Source organism: Notechis scutatus, chromosome 3 (genome assembly GCF_049901735.1).
Source record: "Notechis scutatus isolate UNSWTSFEM ecotype Mainland chromosome 3, rNotScu1.2, whole genome shotgun sequence".
Classification (NCBI taxonomy): Eukaryota; Metazoa; Chordata; class Lepidosauria; order Squamata; family Elapidae; genus Notechis; species Notechis scutatus.
The window spans coordinates 142726136-142744420 of NC_142011.1; the positions used below are offsets into that span (position 1 = coordinate 142726136).

Consider the following 18285-nt stretch of genomic DNA (forward strand, 5'->3'; position numbering starts at 1 on the left):
GGAGGAGGAGGCAAAGCCAGGCATGGATCGGAGGGGAAGAAACGTAAAGGGAATTAAGAGGGTGCGGGGGGACGGGGGGGGAGGGCGCTCGCGCTCGTTTCGAGTTTCTGATTGGCTGATTCGGAGACGATTCCTGACCCGGCTCGCCCGCCGGAGGGCGCCTGCGCAGCACGTGATTTATTCCTCTCTCCAAGCTGGGAGGGAAATTGAAAAAACACCCGGAATTGTTGGGTGGTGATTTATCACGAACTCGTTATTTGCTCAAATGTAGTAGTAGAATTAACTTTACGTACAACTTTCTAGATCAGGGGTCTCCAACCTTGGCACTCCTCCCTCTGGGGGTTGAAGTCCTCCATGCTTAAAGTTGCCAAGGTTGGAGACCTGTTCTAGATCATTGTTTCTCAACTTCCCCAGCATTGCTGGTTTAGGAAATTCTAAGAGCTGAAGTCCAGGCAACTCAAAAGTTAAGGTAATAAAGAATTTTTTCAAAAAGGATTACAAAGGTGGGGGGGGGAAGGTGGAAATAAATGTAAGAGGATTTGACTTTTGACAGGAGCTAAATTGAAGGAGGAAGCTGGAAAAAAATTGGATAAACATGATTTTGGCACTAAATAGGCATAATTAAATGCCAAAAAGAAAAAATTAATAATTTGGACTTACTGAATTATTGAAACTTAAAAGCCTCAAACAAAAGAGAAAAAAGTGGAAAGAAAGGGTGGAACTTGGATGTAACAGAGAGCGCCACCTAATGGTAAAGGAAAAAAATTTAGTGTTTAAAAAGTGCCTTTTTTTCAAAATTGGAGCTTGATACAAAATAAGAGGAACTTTGTTACAATAAAATAAAATAGAAACCCTGAAAAGTAGAAAGTGAAAACACAGAATATTAAGATAAAAGAAATATGCGTGAAGAAATTACCTTGGGACTGTTTGGTGATTTTGGCACAAATTTAAACGTATGGATATTGGATTATTTGATTACTTTGGAAAAAACTTAAAAGAGGAAGTAATAAAAGCTGATCGTTGGAAATAAACATCAAAGACGCTGGTCGAATTAAATTACTGGACAATTGGTTTGGACTTAAATACCAAAGAAAGGGATAAAAGAAAATATAAAAGAAGTGTATAAAAATGGCAGAACTTTTTTGGAACTAAAAATGGAATTGAGAAACATAAAGGAAATGTTATATGAAGGAAATGAATTGTGCTGTACTGCTTTATAATTAATAGAAATGGCGATTTTGGAGAACAAAGAACAAGGAGTGCCAGAAGGGGAGGAGCTGCTCAAAGAAGAAGCCAGCTTCAATGAACAAATGGAACAATGGACATTAAAACGAAGGGAAAAAAGAATGGAAATTAAAACTTGGAGGTTTGAGGGGACAATTAAAAAGGGAAATGTTTTGAAAACCAAACAAAGTAAAAGGAAACAGCAGAAAAGGGAATTACAGAAGAAAATTTTAAAGAGGGAGAGGGATTAAAAATTGGAATAAGAAATGGAGGGAAAAAATGAAGGAAAAAAGAGGTAATAAGAGGAAAAAAAAACAGAAAATAAAGAGATATGGAAACCGAACAAAAACGATAAGAAATTGTTTAGTTAGGAGACATAGAGATAATGGGTACATAAAGATTAAAGAAAAGGGATTCTGCAAGGTAATGTGTTGTAATATATAAGAATGTAACTGAATGTAAGCTAATGGAACTGATTTTTTTAATTGGCTTTTTTTTTTAAGGATTATTGTTAATTTATATATGGGCATAACTGAAATAAATGCAAAAACTGGAAGCTATGATAAGAAGATGAATTATATTTAATAAAATAAAGAATACACCTAAAATGAGTTATGAAGATTTTAATGAAAAGACTAATATCAGTTTTTATAATTAACTGAATAGATCAATATATTTGAAATAATAAATGAGTTAGAAAGTAATTGAGGGAAATAATACCAGGTGAAATCTTGCTTAAAATATATATATGCATATGTGATATATAGTAGTTAGGAGATTATTGTTATTAAACTAGAATGTGATAATTATACATTATTATATATAATATAGATATATTAGGATAAACTTTTATTATGGATTAAAATGGAATAAATTGAGGGATGTATAAGATAAAAGGGTGGCACTCTAATTGGTAATTAAAAGGGGAAATTTTTGGAATTATTAGATTTAAGATGAAATGTACTGAATAATGAAACAAAAGTATGTGAAAAAATTGCAAATGTGACAGATAAAAGTACGTATAAAGGAATAATGAATTTAGAATTAAAAAAATAAGGTCAGACTATAAAACAATATATGAGAATATTTGAGAAGGAATTAAGTTAAGATATAAATTGAAAATGGATTTAATAAGTGTAAAGAAAATAAGAATATTGGAGAAAATTTATAATGTGAAAGATAAATGTATACTAAGGTCATGTTTATATTGAAGTGTAAAAACCTGGAACCACGTTGTTCATGGAAAGAGATGTTTTTAAAATGTAAAAATAAAAAAATTATTACAAAAAAAAGTTGCCAAGGTTAAGCCATGCTGTTCCTAGATCCTAAACCACGTTAAACACAGTAATTGGGTTGTTCCAACACACTGACCTAGAAACTATCTATGGTACTAGGTGCTCATTGCTGGTGGTTTTTAAGAAGAGATTGGACAACCATTTGTCTGAAATGGTATAGGGCAGGCGCTCCTGCTTCAGCAGGGGTTGGACTAGAAGACCTCCAAGGTCCCTTCCAACTTTGTTATTCTGTTACTGTGATCACTTTTAATTTGGCATGTTGTGCAAAACTGCAAAAAAAAAGTTGATTAAATATGTGCTTTTTCCTCTGACATAGCAGATATACTTGCCGTATAATAGAGGAAAATTTGCATTTGACAGATTGGGATCCTATATCTAAGAGAATACAGAATATTCTTTTATATATGGAAGAACACAGAAGCTGGATTAGAATAGTATCCTAGCCAAACCAAAAGGGCATGAATAATTTATTGTTCTTTATATTGTGGGTACTTAGTCATTCTTTTAGTTCCTTGTATCAACTAGCTCACCAAATAAACCTTATTACACTATGGCTTATTAGTTTAGGCATAGCATCCTGTGCAGATACAGGAGTATCTACACAGAATATTCTAAACTTTTCTTGATTGGGCTATTGTAAAATGTCTGCAGAGTTGCTTATCTTCCTTATCGCAGAGTTCAACTTATGTTGACAGATAAATTGATTCCACCGCAAGTCAACTGTGTAAAAAAAACCCACAGAAAACAAACTCCATTCTCAAAGTCTAAACTGTTGAAAACATCATATCTTTTCAGGTTAAAGAAAGTTCAAAAGAAACTTTATAACTAATGCCATAAGTTAAATTAAGTGTGGAACATTCCTGCTCTTGTTTACAGAACATGCTTCTAGATTTAAGTCCTAGCTTAATGAAGAAGGAAAAAAACAGACTAAGTTGCATTCAAATAATAAAGAAGAAATACATTGCCAGTTATAACAGATCAGGTAAGCTACTTGTAAGTGCAACATGTTTTCAAAATAGATATATGCAAAACTTTATTCAGGGAATTTCAGAAGGTTCAATTCCCCATCCAGTCACCTGAACTTCATATGGACTGGGCCTTTTGTGGCAATTCTGTAAATTGGAAATTCCATATTCGGAATTGAAAGTAGTTCAAAGTGTTCCAAGCTCCAAACAGAACTGTTTCATTTGGCATGCCATGTCTAAGATATCTTGAATTACTTCCAGTTGAAAGGATTTGTTTTTTTGGAAAAGATTTACTTTTTGAAAACAGGATTTCCCCTTCAATGGCATGGTCCAGAGTGGGAAATACAACGGTCTAGAGACCTCCATGTTTGTTTTGGTTTGTTTGTTCAATTTCTGTGGCTGCTCATCTCAGTCAATAACTCTGGGCAGCTTACAATTCAGAAAATATATTATGATTTAAAAATATTTTTAAACGGTAAAACCAGTTAAAAAAACAACCATCCAATTCAAGCTACACAAGAGCAAGATATTTGGCCTTTTAGCAATATAGCTAGTACATTCAGCACCCCAGGATTGGGAACATAATCAGGTTGTTATAAATTATACACCACTTATTTGTTTTTTTTACAAATTTGGAGAGAACAGCATGTTCCTTCCTGTACTGTGGCTAACAACATGTCTTATTCAGATATTATCTAATTATTACCATGTTTCTCATATAATAAGGCCGGGTCTTATTTTTTTTTGAGCCCCGAAAAAATGGCTAGGCCGTCTTTTCGGGGGTGACTTAATTCCCCCCCCCCTTGCATCTTCAGGTGGGCAGCGATGGCTTCGATGTTGACCTCGGCGTTGGTGGGGCACTTCGTATCTGGGTCAACGCAGGCAGCACCATATCCGGGTGTGCAACAAAAGTACTTCCTAACGGCAAGCCCCCCCACCATTCCCCCATTTCGCATGTTTTAATATAGGCCTTAATTTGAGGGGAGGGGCTTAATTTCATTTCATGCCTATAAAACATGCTGGGACTTCCTATTGGGGGAGGCTGTATTGTTGGAGAAACAGGGTAGATAATTAATCTCAGAACCTTTCCCCATTTGACCCGAACCATAGCCAAATGTAAAACTGCACAATATTGCCTTCATTTTTCCCCAGCCCATGAATATGAAATGTCATAAGTTGTCAGTAGCAATTTTAGAGTTTCAATAGCCAACAGAATACAACAACAACTGTGAAGCGTGTAAAATCTCTTCAAGCCATTACATTGGAGCTGAAATTAATGAGTAGGAATAGATAGGATGAGAGATGTGTTTTATTGGCTACTTAGTTCAGGCTAATTATGGACACATATCCCTCCACTTCAATCTCTGGTTACCTTTGTTTCCTTGGAGAACTGAACTTTACTGGGGTTATGCTGGTGGTTATTTTGATTTGCGGAAGAGCTGTCCTTCTAGCATACGGAGTCCTTTTGCTGTTTTCTCACAGCTTACTCTAAATTCCTGCCACAGGCACAAGTCTATCCATGTCACAATGTTTCATCCAAAATAGCACAAGCAGCTGATAACCAGTAAATGTAAATGGTAGTGAATATGCTATTCTGTTCGGGTAGCAGTGCTGTGAGTATGCAAGATAATGGTTGAAAGACCAATGCATACACACTTGCACAGATACTTCCCCTACCCATTGCTTCGTGAACAACAGATACCCACACGCACACATGTACAATGCCTTCCAAACAAAGAAGTAGATTTGGAAGTCAACATTTATTACCATATAGAAGGAAGGGAGGGAGGGAGGAGGATACCCTAAATACCCTAAAGTGCTCTGTGATTCAGATCCTTTTATGACTCCATTTGATTATTTTGCTTTATTTGTCATATAGATATAGGACATGATATTTACAGTCAGATCTACCCCTTTTCCTGTAGGCTGGTAACATGCTGCTGATGGAGAGTAGCAAAGTCAGAGGAATTAACTGGTTCCTTTGCTTATAGTGCATTGCAGATGCTTAATCAGGACAGCATCATCCAAGAGTGACTTGGACCAGATGCAGCAGAAGCAGGGCAAGTATGATGCTTTAACCAACATGCTGTGGCAATATAAAGCCATATACCAATAATATATTGCCATAACAATGGCTCAATGGAATTATTAACCAATAGTACAGATGGTCTTTCACCTAAAATAGTTTCATACATGTTGCTTAAAGCATTAACAAATCAGATGGTTTTAGGGTGCCACAATCTATGTCCTGTTTCCTGCTAAGTTTCACCATCTGCAGCTGGGGAGGCTGTGGATTATGAGAGTTGTAGTTCAATATTCTGGTTATAATTACATGCTATTGTTTTGGAGATTTCGGAATGAACATATCAATAAACATGATAGAATTCAGTGTGCTTTAGAATTGCAGACCAAAACGAATATGTACTTGGGGTGATCTTGTACAAATCTGCAAAAAAAAAAAAAAAAACCTGTTGAATTTAAGTGGATTTATTTTCAAGTAAATATGTAAAGATTTTCTATCTCAGTCTAGACAAAGAAGGATACTTATTTCAGCTTAATATTCATAATTATTATTAATTGGATTTTAATGATGCCTGATTCCAAGAAGTATCTGGATGGCTTACAATATTTAAAATATGTAATTAAAAACACAACAACATAAACGACAGCAGGGGTTCCACAAACACCTTAACCCCAGGCCTGGGAAAGAAGTACAAGTGTTAAGCAGAAGTTCTTCAGAAGGTTTATCCATCAATACAATGCTGATAAATGTAACCTTATGCACCCATGTTTACTTATATGTGTTGTTCTTTATAGATGATATGTTTGTCTCCTTTCGTCACTATCAAGTTTCTTTTCATTTTTTCCCATTTGGTACTAGTTCTTAAGTTTCATAGATAACAGACAGCTTGACCTTAGGCGGAACCTCCGGTTATTTGCTGAAAAAGTGCAGCATTTCTCAAAGCAATGGGAATGAGCAACACGTCCTGATCAGTTAGCACGTCTTTTACCTTTATAGCCATAACAATAGCAGTCAGCCTTGCTCTTGCTGTGAACCAGGAAATGAAATGGAAGATAATAGGCAAGAGCTAAAAGGTCCATGAGCAGCAATGCAATTTCTTAAAAAATAAAAGAAGAAAACCCCAAACCTTCAATATTGTGACAACTCAATACGTAGCTTCAGTAATTTATCTGATACTTTGGCACGTCCACAGGTCAGCTGCAGGGTGATTCCAGTTAAATATATTGCCTTCTCGAATGCAATGGCTTTCCAGTACAATTAACACCATGTTTAGTGGGGTTTATTTCAAGTTAAGGGTATTGACATTGCCATTTTAGGCCCTGTCACCATTTCATTTTTTTAAACTGGCATTATCATTTCCCTGACAACATCACTTATTCGCCTTTGAATGTTGCATCTCATCTTGTCCCCAATTCATGAGTAAAACTGTTCTGTTATTAAATGGTATTTTTTTCCCTTACTGCAGCTTCAGGCTATATCAAATCTGTAATGTTTTGCCATCTATTATCTTAAGGGTAAGGTCAGTTGACCGGAGATGATCATTAGTGTATAAAGGAAATCTTAGGAGCTCAGGCATTCACGCTATTGCTTGTTGAGTCCTGCTTCATTTTCCCTTTTCTTTAGCACTGTATTTCCCGAGTTCCTTTTATTATCTGTCACCATCTTCTTTCCAATCTTCCAACAAGTACAAATAAAGGAGAGCACATAAATATGCAAAAAAAAAAAAAAGGCACCATGGCTCAAGCTAACCTCGTGGCAGACTTTATTTATTTATCTGTTTATATTTCACATTTATGAACTGCCTTTCTCCCTCAAAAAGGGACTCTGGTTGGTGTACAATAAAACAGCAAAATATAAAATGGTATATAAAAAATTGAAATGTTAAAGGGTTAAAATTTTAAAAAATTATAAAAGGTTTTAAGGAGGTAAGAATAATTAATCCTGCTTAAAAAAATAGGTTGTCATGGCAATAACCAACACCATGACTGTGTGCTTCTTTGGACTCCCCATGCAAAACCACAGAGTGATGTTTTAACTCCTTTTTGGAAGGCCAGGGGAAGGAGCTTTACCATCAGTATCATGGGTAGAAAATTGCAGCGTCATAAATTGTATAACTGATCTTTACTTTCAATCTATTCTGTATTAATATTGTTCCTCAGACATATACACCTTTGGCACAAAACCAATAATGACATCGCTTCTTAATATTCTTAAGTATTCACCTAATAAAGCATATTCAAATGCACTGTTCAATGTCTCTCTCTTTCTTACTTGAAAAATGGCATTTGAATTACTAACTCAAACCCCCCACACACACTTTATTAAAGTACACTTTTAAAAGTTTATTATTGTTTTAGGATGCCGTTTGGACATCTGAGTCGTTAAAGATTAATTTTCAAAGTATGATTTTATGCTGTCATACAAAAAGAAAATATATTTTTGGAACAGGTTCTCACAGCATGTTTATCTAACAAGAACACAATGTTTTGCTGTACAAAAACTCATCAGAGAATGAATGCATGCTTTCATTCTCCATACATTTCAATAAAATATGTGAAACTGATACCCTAATGAAAGTATGGGATAGTACAAAACAGAATTAAGATCAATTAAAACTGCAGCTTTTTCAGTCTGCTATGTGTATTATATTTTTTTCAATTCTTCTTTCCCAGTATGTTAATTTTATAATATCTTCATTTATTGATATGTTCTCTAGGCCACTCTTGTCAGAAGACTTTGAACAGCTTACAATCTGTTTACGGTAACTGTGAAAAAAAATTAACTCACAAGAAGTATATTACTTTCACCATATCATAATAGATGTACACTAGTTCAACGTTTCATGTCATCCCCAAATGTTCTCCAGAACTGCCAGGTTTTCAAGGGTCTTTCAGAGAAAAGGCAGTTCTTATATTTAGAGGAAACTTATTCCACAGGAGGGAAATCATCACTGAGAAAACTCAGGAATGGCATTTCGGAAGGAAACTCAAAACTCAGCCTGTTTCTGGACACATTTCCTCAGCTGGAAAGCCTTACTGTGCCTTGTTCTCATTGGATGGTCAGATTCTATTGATGGATGGGCAGATTTGAGGCCCAAAACATGTGGTCTCAGAGAAATCAATGACCTAAGTTAGGAAGGGACATCCAGGACCTACAATTATCCTTGGAAGAATTTACAATCAATGCATTTGCTGCAGTAGAGGTATTATACCAGCAAGGTTAGCTGCGCCCATAATAACCTATGCTATGTCTCCCTGTGGTGAACCAACTACAGTTTATGAATAATCTTCAAGAGTAGCCCCATATATTCCAAATTGTAATAATCCAGATGCAGAATGACAAAGGCATAAGTAATTATTTACCAGATGTAATTATGCAAAAGCCTGGTGGCCTCAGCTTCAACCTGATGTTTTAGCAGCAATCATAAATCCAGGAGGATCCGAAATTTTGAGCCAGATGTGTCTGAAAAGAACTGCACTATCTAGAGCTGGAAATAGACTATCTCTGGAATTGGTCAATTTCTGAACCAAAGGCCCTCTGTCTGCTAGAATTAAGCTTAAATTTTCACTGTTCTATGACTTGTTGGGTTATGACTTTATGTTTGATTTAGAACAGGGGTGTCAAACTGGCAGTCTGCAGGCCAGATGCATCATGTGCAGGCTACATCCACCTCAGCGCCACAAATTGGAAAGACATCACGAAACATCACTTGATGACAACGTGACGTGGCAAGTTTGACACCCTTGATTTAGAATGAATAACTTAGCCAGCCAGGTCGATACAGCCAAGTCAATACAAAGCCATCCAATACAATACATTCCCAGGAAAAAAATTGAATGACTATTGATAAATATTATGCTTTATATTTACCTCTAATGATACTGCACTTTGGCTTCAGTATTTTCAAATGAGAATGTTAGTCCTTCGTAACCAATGTAGTTTCTTTCAGTACCTGGACTATTGTCACAAGTATCCACTTCTACTACATGTCCTGCTTTATTAGGAGTCATCAAAGTTGATTTGCTCATTGCCCAATCTTCTTCTTGAATGCTGATTTCTGAGCAAAAATTCCCTGAAATGTCTGTTACTAGGGGACAACTAAGCATGTCCGTTGTATCACAGAAACTGTCACCATATTTCACAGCAGGAGATTTATAGGCTTCAAGGGACATCTTTGTAGTTGCAGTTATAACAGTTTGCATAGTTGGAACATTCAAAGAGGAATGACTACTATATTTATATGCATATTCTTCACTATAATGAGGATAGTTAGCATTGGCTTGACATAGCCCATAGCTAATTCTTTCTCCATAATTATTTTCTCCTAAGGACTGTTTCATCCCCTGATGCTCATGGACACTGAGTGAAGTTGCATGACACTGAAGTCCATTCAGCAAGAGGTGATCAGTGTCCATTGGAATATCCATTACCTCTTTGTGAAATGTAGGATATAAATTGGAATTGACATAACCAGGAAATGCACAGTCATAACCACAGCTTGATTTAGATGTGTAGATTTGGGAGGTTGGATAGTTCTGGAGTGGTGATGCTATATCCCCTTGAAAATTGGCTGCATCGTAAGTAATGTGGTATGCTTCTGAACTTGGAAATAAGTGAGACTGAGCAAGGAATGGTATGCTGGCATCTGTGAAAATGCTGAATTTTTCTGGTCCTTCTTCATATGATAGAGGATGGATGTAGGGAAAGTGATTACCATTCTCACTGCATGCTGTTCCTGTCTAAAGAAAATATTAATGGAAACAATTAATGGGGACACACACACACAACTTTTTACTAATTGTTGACTGTTGTTTAAATTATGTTTCCAGTATTTTTATCAGGATGTTTAGATTATATATCAGATTGCAAGTCAAACTAATGATGTTCATGTTCCTGGAACTTCCACAATACATGTAATTTTTTAATTACAAGAATAAAAGTTGTGTAATTCTTTATTTCTAATTCAAAGGACTATCGAAGAACAATGTTTAATGATGCCTTCCATTTAAAGGATTCCAATCCAAGAGAGGAGAGTTAAATTTAGTTATGAGTAATTAACATTTACAAGCAGCAAACATTTTGGTCACGTTGTCAATCTCTTCCATAACAATGAGATATATTGTATTTCTATCTGAATTACAGCAATTATTTTTAAATTTATATTGATATGAATTCCACCCCATTCTGAGGGGCAAAATGTCACTCTATTAAATACTGACTTTTGATGAATATTTACAACATGTATCTGTGGGGTGGACTAGGAAGAAATCCACATTAGTCAGAACAGAGACACGGAAATTAACAAATTATTGTATCGTACAAGTGAGAACTCCATGGAGAAATGCATGTGTGACTATAAATTTAGTTTTCATAATGGTCTTATGATGATTTGATGATTTGTGGTCAGAAATAGCAACTCAATGTCATGTATAATATAACAGCATAAGCCTTAATAACATCAGATGCTGACCTTACCATTGGCTCTGCCATAACATTTGATACGGTTTGTTATATATGTTGTATTTAAGTCTGCCAATAACAGTAAAGTACCTATTAATAAATGCCTGATCTACTTGGAAAGTGACATAATGTAGGTTTGATATGGCTATTATGGATCCTGTTATATAATGAACAGTACAATAAAATATAGTCAATTAATTCCATACTACCGTCTCAACACAGGCATAAGTACTTAGCATATAGTCTACATTCTCAGTTCCATAAGCAATGGTTAATGTTAGGATACAGCATAGTTATATTAGTTACTATTTTTAGCGGAGCAAGAAAGAAGTCAAAATTCAGACTGTTTGCTAAAATGATTTTATATTAATCCATGTTATGGATTTCTGGTTTTTTAATTTCTGAGACCCTGTCATATTTGAAGAGCTAAAATTCTGAATTCATTATGACTCAATGAATATAAATGAATGTTCACATTATGATACTTCACATCAACATTTCTGATGACACGGCAGACCCAGTTACCTGAAACTCAAGAAACCGTTTCTTCTGAGACGTGTGAGATGATGTTTGCTTTTTAAGTGCACTTCTTCTGATCTCAGTTTCTGATTTACTTTCTGGTCTAGGGTGGTCATGAATTCCCTTAGCCTGAAATAATATTGACACAGAAACAGAATAGAGCATTAAAAAGTCAATGTATAACAAGATAGACATTAATCATCTATATTAATAGAAAGCAGCTTTCCTGGGGTTACTGAAAGAATGGTTCCTAACTTCACCTGTAAAGATTGGAGGCTTGAATTTGAACCTTTGGCTTAGCGCACATGTGAACCTTTTTCTAATGTGGAGAACGTGTGAACACTTGGAAGCATCCTGGAAATTTCATGCACTAGTGAAGTTTAAAGCTTGGGTATGAACAGAAAAAGTCCAATATAATTGATTTCAGGATCCAGTGACTTTTCATATTTGCAAAGCATCCTACACTGCAAAGTAGCACATTGTATTCTAGCCTAGCATACTGCAAGAGCCTAGTCCATATCTTTAGTCATTCTCTTTGCTATGTGAACCTGGACCTGTAAGCACTAACGTTAAGTCTTTCATGTAAACACATCTATAGTCTTCTTTGGATTGCCTAGGAAGCAAGGCTTTTAAGTGTAACTCCTTCATTTAAAGCTCTTTTTTTGGTTAAAACATGGCACAAGTAGCACCCTCCTTCCTTGTTTTAGAACCTTGAATCAATGGCTTAAAAACAAGTCTGATATGCAATAGATCAAACAGCCAGTTAAGTCTCTCGGTCTGCAGGCTAACAAAAGTTGTGAGTATCACCTAGTGCAGTACATTTATTTTATTCAGATAGGAATAACTATTATCAGATAAGGGAAATCCATGTCTTTCCAGTTTCCATTAAGTTATACATCATAATATTGGGTTGTTGTTTTTTAATTAGAAGAAATCTACAGAGATAGCCTACTTGGCATTTGAATTTTACCTGGAAAAATATTGCCTTGCCCTCATGTCTCCAGAAGTTAGTTACTGGATAGCCACTATGTCCTCGGCAAGCAATCAGTTCAAGAGTTGAGCTGCAGTTGGGACAATGCTTTTCTGCAAGATAGACAACTACATTGGAAATATATAAGATTGAAGACGTCTACATAGTGAGATAGAAATACTGTATAAAAAATAATGTGCAATATAGTTTGATTTTGCATAATTTGGGAATTATACACTGGCACATTTTCACATATTTTTTTCCTGTGGGGAAACAATGTGGTTTCGTGTGTACTTTTTCCACCTGCGGTAGAAACTTCAGTTACAGGAATGACATTGATAAATTGTTCCAGGAATTGCAAAAAAACATTGCTTTGTAAAAAAAACTTTCGGGTACCGTAAGGTTCACTTCTTGCAAGGAGTTTTACCTCTCCTGGCTCTAGATGACATACAAATGCCTGTTATAAACAAGTATCTGGCATATATATGCATATGTATAAATAGGTTAATGAATAACTTGGAGATTCTATTTTTAAGCAGTAAGAGCTGAGTAAAACTACACTAAATTTTGAAATCTGGGGAGGGAGGAAGATTTTTGTTTTGTTGAACTTTTCGCTAGAGGGGAAGGCTGTTGCATGGCTCACTTGCCCCCTCTGTCCTGTCCCCTGCACCCCGATTCTCACTTTGTTGCTTTTGTCGAGCCTTATCACAAATAGCAGGCCGAAGTTGCAGCTTTGTCCCATCAGGCAGGGTGCAGTTTCTGGCACACACCACCACACCAAGGCAGGATTTCTTGAGGATCTGGCAATTGTGGTTGTTAGTGTTGCGCATGGCCCAACCGCTAAGATGCCTTTGTGCATTTTTATCTTCAATGGCATAAATATATCGCAAATACCCATCAGGCCACTCCTGGAAAGAATCGAAGTGTTTGGGCTCCTGCATAGGAGACAAATACATAAGAGGAAGGAGGGGGGGAAAAGGAATAGATGTAGAATCTATCTATATGCTACTAAAATTCTTGTTCCCATAATTTTTAATTGGACAGAACAGTAAGGCAATAATTTTTGAACCAAGAACCAAAAAATGGGCTAAAAAGCAAAATGTGTCCTAAATCTGGGACACATGATTCCTGTGGAATTGAAATTTAGCAAATTTTATAAAACATTTTATGACATAATACAAAATGTCATAAAACATTTCCTGTTATTTTACTGGGCTATGCAGTTCAACATGGACTATATTCAAGACAGATGCATCTCTGAATGTATCCAAACTTTTCCAGTGAAGGCAGCACATTACACATTCTGTCATTTGTTGAAGGGCACTAAGAAATCTGATGAAGAAATATCTCTGAGAGGCTGACCTAATGGGACTAATGTATGAGCAGGATTGAAAGTAGCCAATTCTCCCCCATCCTTTTTTTTTAAAAAGGGGGGAATTAGGGAAACCAGCTGGGTGTGTACATCAATACATGCAGTGCATTAATTTACTACACATTCTCATTCTGTTTGAACAAAATGCTAAAACTTAACTCTCATTAATAAACACAACTCCTATATTTAATTGATAGCATGCTACAGTATGTCTAGACAAATAAACCCTGCTATGAGTACAGTCTGGTATCAGTAACATTCTGACCCCAAACCTACTCAATCCTACTTTTTGCTTAGTCTAATATGTTGTGGAGTCCTAATGACAATGCATTCATAACATATATAGTGGCTGGGTTCCCTGCTTTAATGTGGTATGGAACGCATCCAAAAGCCTCTTCTATGCCGTTCCTCTTTAGAAACTCCTCTGATATTGAGTTGAGGCACTAGCCATCCCCCCCCCGTAAATTAGTATAAAACAATCCGGTACAGCAATGAGATACAGAGAGTGTATAACTTTGTCATCCTTATTTCTAATCTTTGGTCTGCCTTTGTTTTTGTTTTTTTAAAAAAACAAGTTTTATTAATTTTTAAAACACACAAATTATCATTATTCATTACATGTTTAAACCTTTTTTCATTGTAAATTTAACAAGTCAGATAAATTATGATTCTGTTTTAAACCATTTCCATATAACATACCAAAACCTCTTATTCAATTTCTCTTTCTTCTCTTTACTCTTATTCAATATCATTATTATTATTTCATCTATTTCTTTCTGACTTAGTTACCATTATTCTCATTCTATATTTCTACAAGTTTTTACTAATTCTCCCCCAAAAAAACATATACACACAACACACAAAACATAAAAAAAATCTTTTTGGAAAGTAACTTGGACCCAGGTGTCTCTCTCTTCATGGACTTCAATTATATTCATGCTCATCTTACATATCATTACTTATTTTATTTACCATTCTAAGCCTTCTATATTAACTTCTCCACATATTTCACCCTTCTTAATTCTATCTTAATTAATCATCTTAGTTTGGATCATTATATTTGTATCTTTTGTCCATTTTTTATCATCCCTTTGTCTCATTCCTTATAAAAAAGAAGAAAATAAGTTTCTCCTGAAATCATTAATCAGAGTATGATGCCTTTCTATCTCCCCCCTAAGTTAGTCAAATTAATCTTTAAAATAATATCCAATACCCAATCCGATTTTGCTTGGTACATTCTATCTAACTAATACATCCAAAATAATTAAGTACATAATTAGACAATAAATCCAAATATTAAAAAAAGATACTATAATAAAAATTTTATAATAACATCAATACCATAATCTTATTAAACTCTTTAATTAAAACAGTATTCTAAACCTCCCCTATTATTAAATTTTAAAGCCAATCATTTTTAAACATTTTAACATTTTAATCTCTTATCAACTCTTAAACCATTACAATACTACCATCTCATCTTATGTACCTTGCAAAATCTTTTTTTTAAAAAAATTATACTTTATCCATTATCCATAAAAAATTCCTTTTTTTCATTTAATTTCAAAACATTGTAGCTTTTCTCCACCTTTTCCCTTTCTTTCTTCTCCCAACAAACCTTTCTACCCCCCCTTCTTCTAGCCTCTGCCTTACCGGCTTCCCTTCTCTGTCGTATTCCTTTTCCCTTTTGTTTACTATCATCATATTGGTTTTGCACCTTATTTTTCCCTTTCTTAAATGTTTTTTTAGATCTTAAGTCCTTTAGTTTTCTTCTTTTCTCTCTTCCTTCTTTCTTGATCAAATTCTGAGATTCATTAAAAATGGCTCCTTCCTTTCTTTCTTGTTCCTCTGCTGTCTTCATCTGTTGTAATGTTTGTTGATAGTTAGTAAGCGCCATTTCTAAAAAAAGGAAAGCTTCTTCCACACCATCTTTACCATTTTTTTTTGCTTGTTCATATTCTTTTCTTAGTTCCTCAACAGAAAGAGCCATTATAAATCTTTTCTTTTCTTTTCCCCTTCTTTCTTCTTACAAAAACCAAAATATTCAAAAGAAAATAAAAAAAATAAAACAGTCCCAAAGCTATCAGTCAGTCCAAACCAAGGCAGAGTTCTCACTTTCTCCTTCTGGGGTAATATCAATCAAAGAGAAAGAAAGTCCAAATCTGTTTAAAATCTTATTGCAATATATTCTAGTCTTCAAATCCTTAAGGCATCTGCTCCAACAAAGTCTTAGCATACAAATATTTTCTTTTTAATCCTCTCTCTTCCCACTCATCGCTTAAAACCAATTTTCACCTAAAAAAAATAGGTTTCTTAATATCCAGTTATTTATTCCGTAGGAAAAGAGGGAAAGCTATCCTTTCAGCACCCTCAAACAGCCGCTTTTTTCCTCTTCTGGCAGGTATTATTCAGAAAGTCATACTTTTCAGGAATTTTATTAAATATGTCTTAGAGTCCTAGGAGCCAAGAAAAACTTTCTCCTCTCAAGCACTTTCTCCACTTCCTCCTGCGCATTCTTACCCGGCTGCCAGCTTCTTTGTGGCGGCCATTACGGACCGCCGCTGCACCGTCCTGGGAAAAGGGGGTTCTACCGGCCGGGAGGGGTCTGCAACACCCCCAAACCCCTCTCCGGATCCCCCCTACCTTCAGCTGCCCCTGCAGGGCAGCCTAGCTCCGTACCCGTCTGGGTCGGAGCCCCAGAAGCGGCTAGCGCGGCAGGGATCGCGCAGCTTCGCAAATCCCTGCCGCTCGCGAAACCGACAAACCTACTCAATCCTACTTTTTGCTTAGTCTAATATGTTGTGGAGTCCTAATGACAATGCATTCATAACATATATAGTGGCTGGGTTCCCTGCTTTAATGTGGTATGGAACGCATCCAAAAGCCTCTTCTATGCCGTTCCTCTTTAGAAACTCCTCTGATATTGAGTTGAGGCACTAGCCATCCCCCCCCGTAAATTAGTATAAAACAATCCGGTACAGCAATGAGATACAGAGAGTGTATAACTTTGTCATCCTTATTTCTAATCTTTGGTCTGCCTTTGTTGTGTCTGTCCAAAAACACTACCAAATGTTAAGACCTGATTCGTGAGCTTGTCAATTAGCATAGGCTCTATCAGCTCCTCTGGCTTTGTAGCTGTCCCTATTCAGTAAATTAGCTGTTTTCCTAATGAGAAGAACACTCTGCCTGGGCATCTCCTAAGTTAAAGAAATGCGGACTAAAGAAAATGCAGGTAAAGCTCAGGGACACAAGAGTCCTAGGCTCATCAGCATGCTCTCATTGCCGAATTCTATTCTGCTTCTCCTGCCTCTGGAGAAAGTTTACCACAGTTAGGAGGTGTGCAATGTTTCACTGGACAGAAAGGACTTTGCAATTAATTCCTAATGCCAATCTAACGATTCCATACCTACTTTCCAAACCTCCCTCTGCCCCGTACCTGCGGTAGATTGGGATCGTTGATGTCCCAGGTTAACTTCATTCCAAAGGAACAGATGTAGTTAGATTCATCAAAAGGTCCCTTTGACATTTTCACCATGAATCTAGAAGAACCTATTCATTTAAAAAAAAAAAAGATATTAGGTACTTCTCTCGTTCCATCATTTGGAGAAAAGGTTTCATTTCAGATTGCTAAAAAAAAGCTCAGTAACATTCTTTCTGGTCATAAGATTTTTCCTGAATCATTCTGTTTAAAAACATAGGGCAAGTTTTTTCCACTAACAAATAACATATAAATCTATAGAAATGAAAATGATCATTAACAAATAACATATAAATCTATATTAATGAAAATGATAGTTTTTCCTCAAAGGTCCAAAGCACAAGGGCACAACGGTTTCTCACGATCATAGTTTAGTGCTGCACATCAAGTTGGTGTTCATTCATGCATCCAGTTTACAATGTAAAATCATATAGAGAATATCATATATGACAATAATTTATTTATATATTTTACTGTATATACATACTGGAAGTTATGGCAACACATGCACGCACACATACATACTCATGCCCAATTTCATGCATAGTCAAACTAGGTCATCTATAATGTGTGATACTAAACAGTCCATAAGAATAAATTCATGTGTCAAATATATGCACACACTACATATTGTCTGGAACAAGTCTCAGGAGTGGTCTAGTGGCTGAAAAAAATAGTGACTAATTTGCCTTGAGGCCACAATTACATTATAATTCAAATTTCCCTATATATATATTTAATAAATAGATTGTGATTGAACAGTTGTTCATTTTTTAAAAACCTACCTGTAGCAAATTTAGGTCTCTTTCCCTCAGTGATAATTACCAGTCATCTAGAAAGTATTGCTGTCATCTGCATGTATAACTAAAGGTAAAGCACAGGCAATGAAATCTGAGAAAACAGTAGTTTTCCTAAATATAGGTTGTGAATTCATGACTAATGTGAAATTTGAACTGGCCTCCATTTTTGCACCACAGCA

The 18285-nt window shown here is 35.7% G+C and overlaps 1 protein-coding gene across 1 annotated transcript; it reads right to left on the minus strand.

Moving 5' to 3' along the window:
• Window positions 1–9379: 9379 nt before the first annotated feature.
• Window positions 9380–17354, minus strand: GCM2 (GCM transcription factor 2). Its single transcript, XM_026669886.1, has 5 exons — window positions 17265–17354; window positions 13139–13391; window positions 12457–12569; window positions 11493–11615; window positions 9380–10246 (listed from the first exon to the last, which is right to left on the minus strand). Exons 1-5 carry the CDS (start codon window positions 17352–17354, stop codon window positions 9380–9382), a joined length of 1446 nt encoding a protein of 481 aa, XP_026525671.1.
• Window positions 17355–18285: the final 931 nt, after the last annotated feature.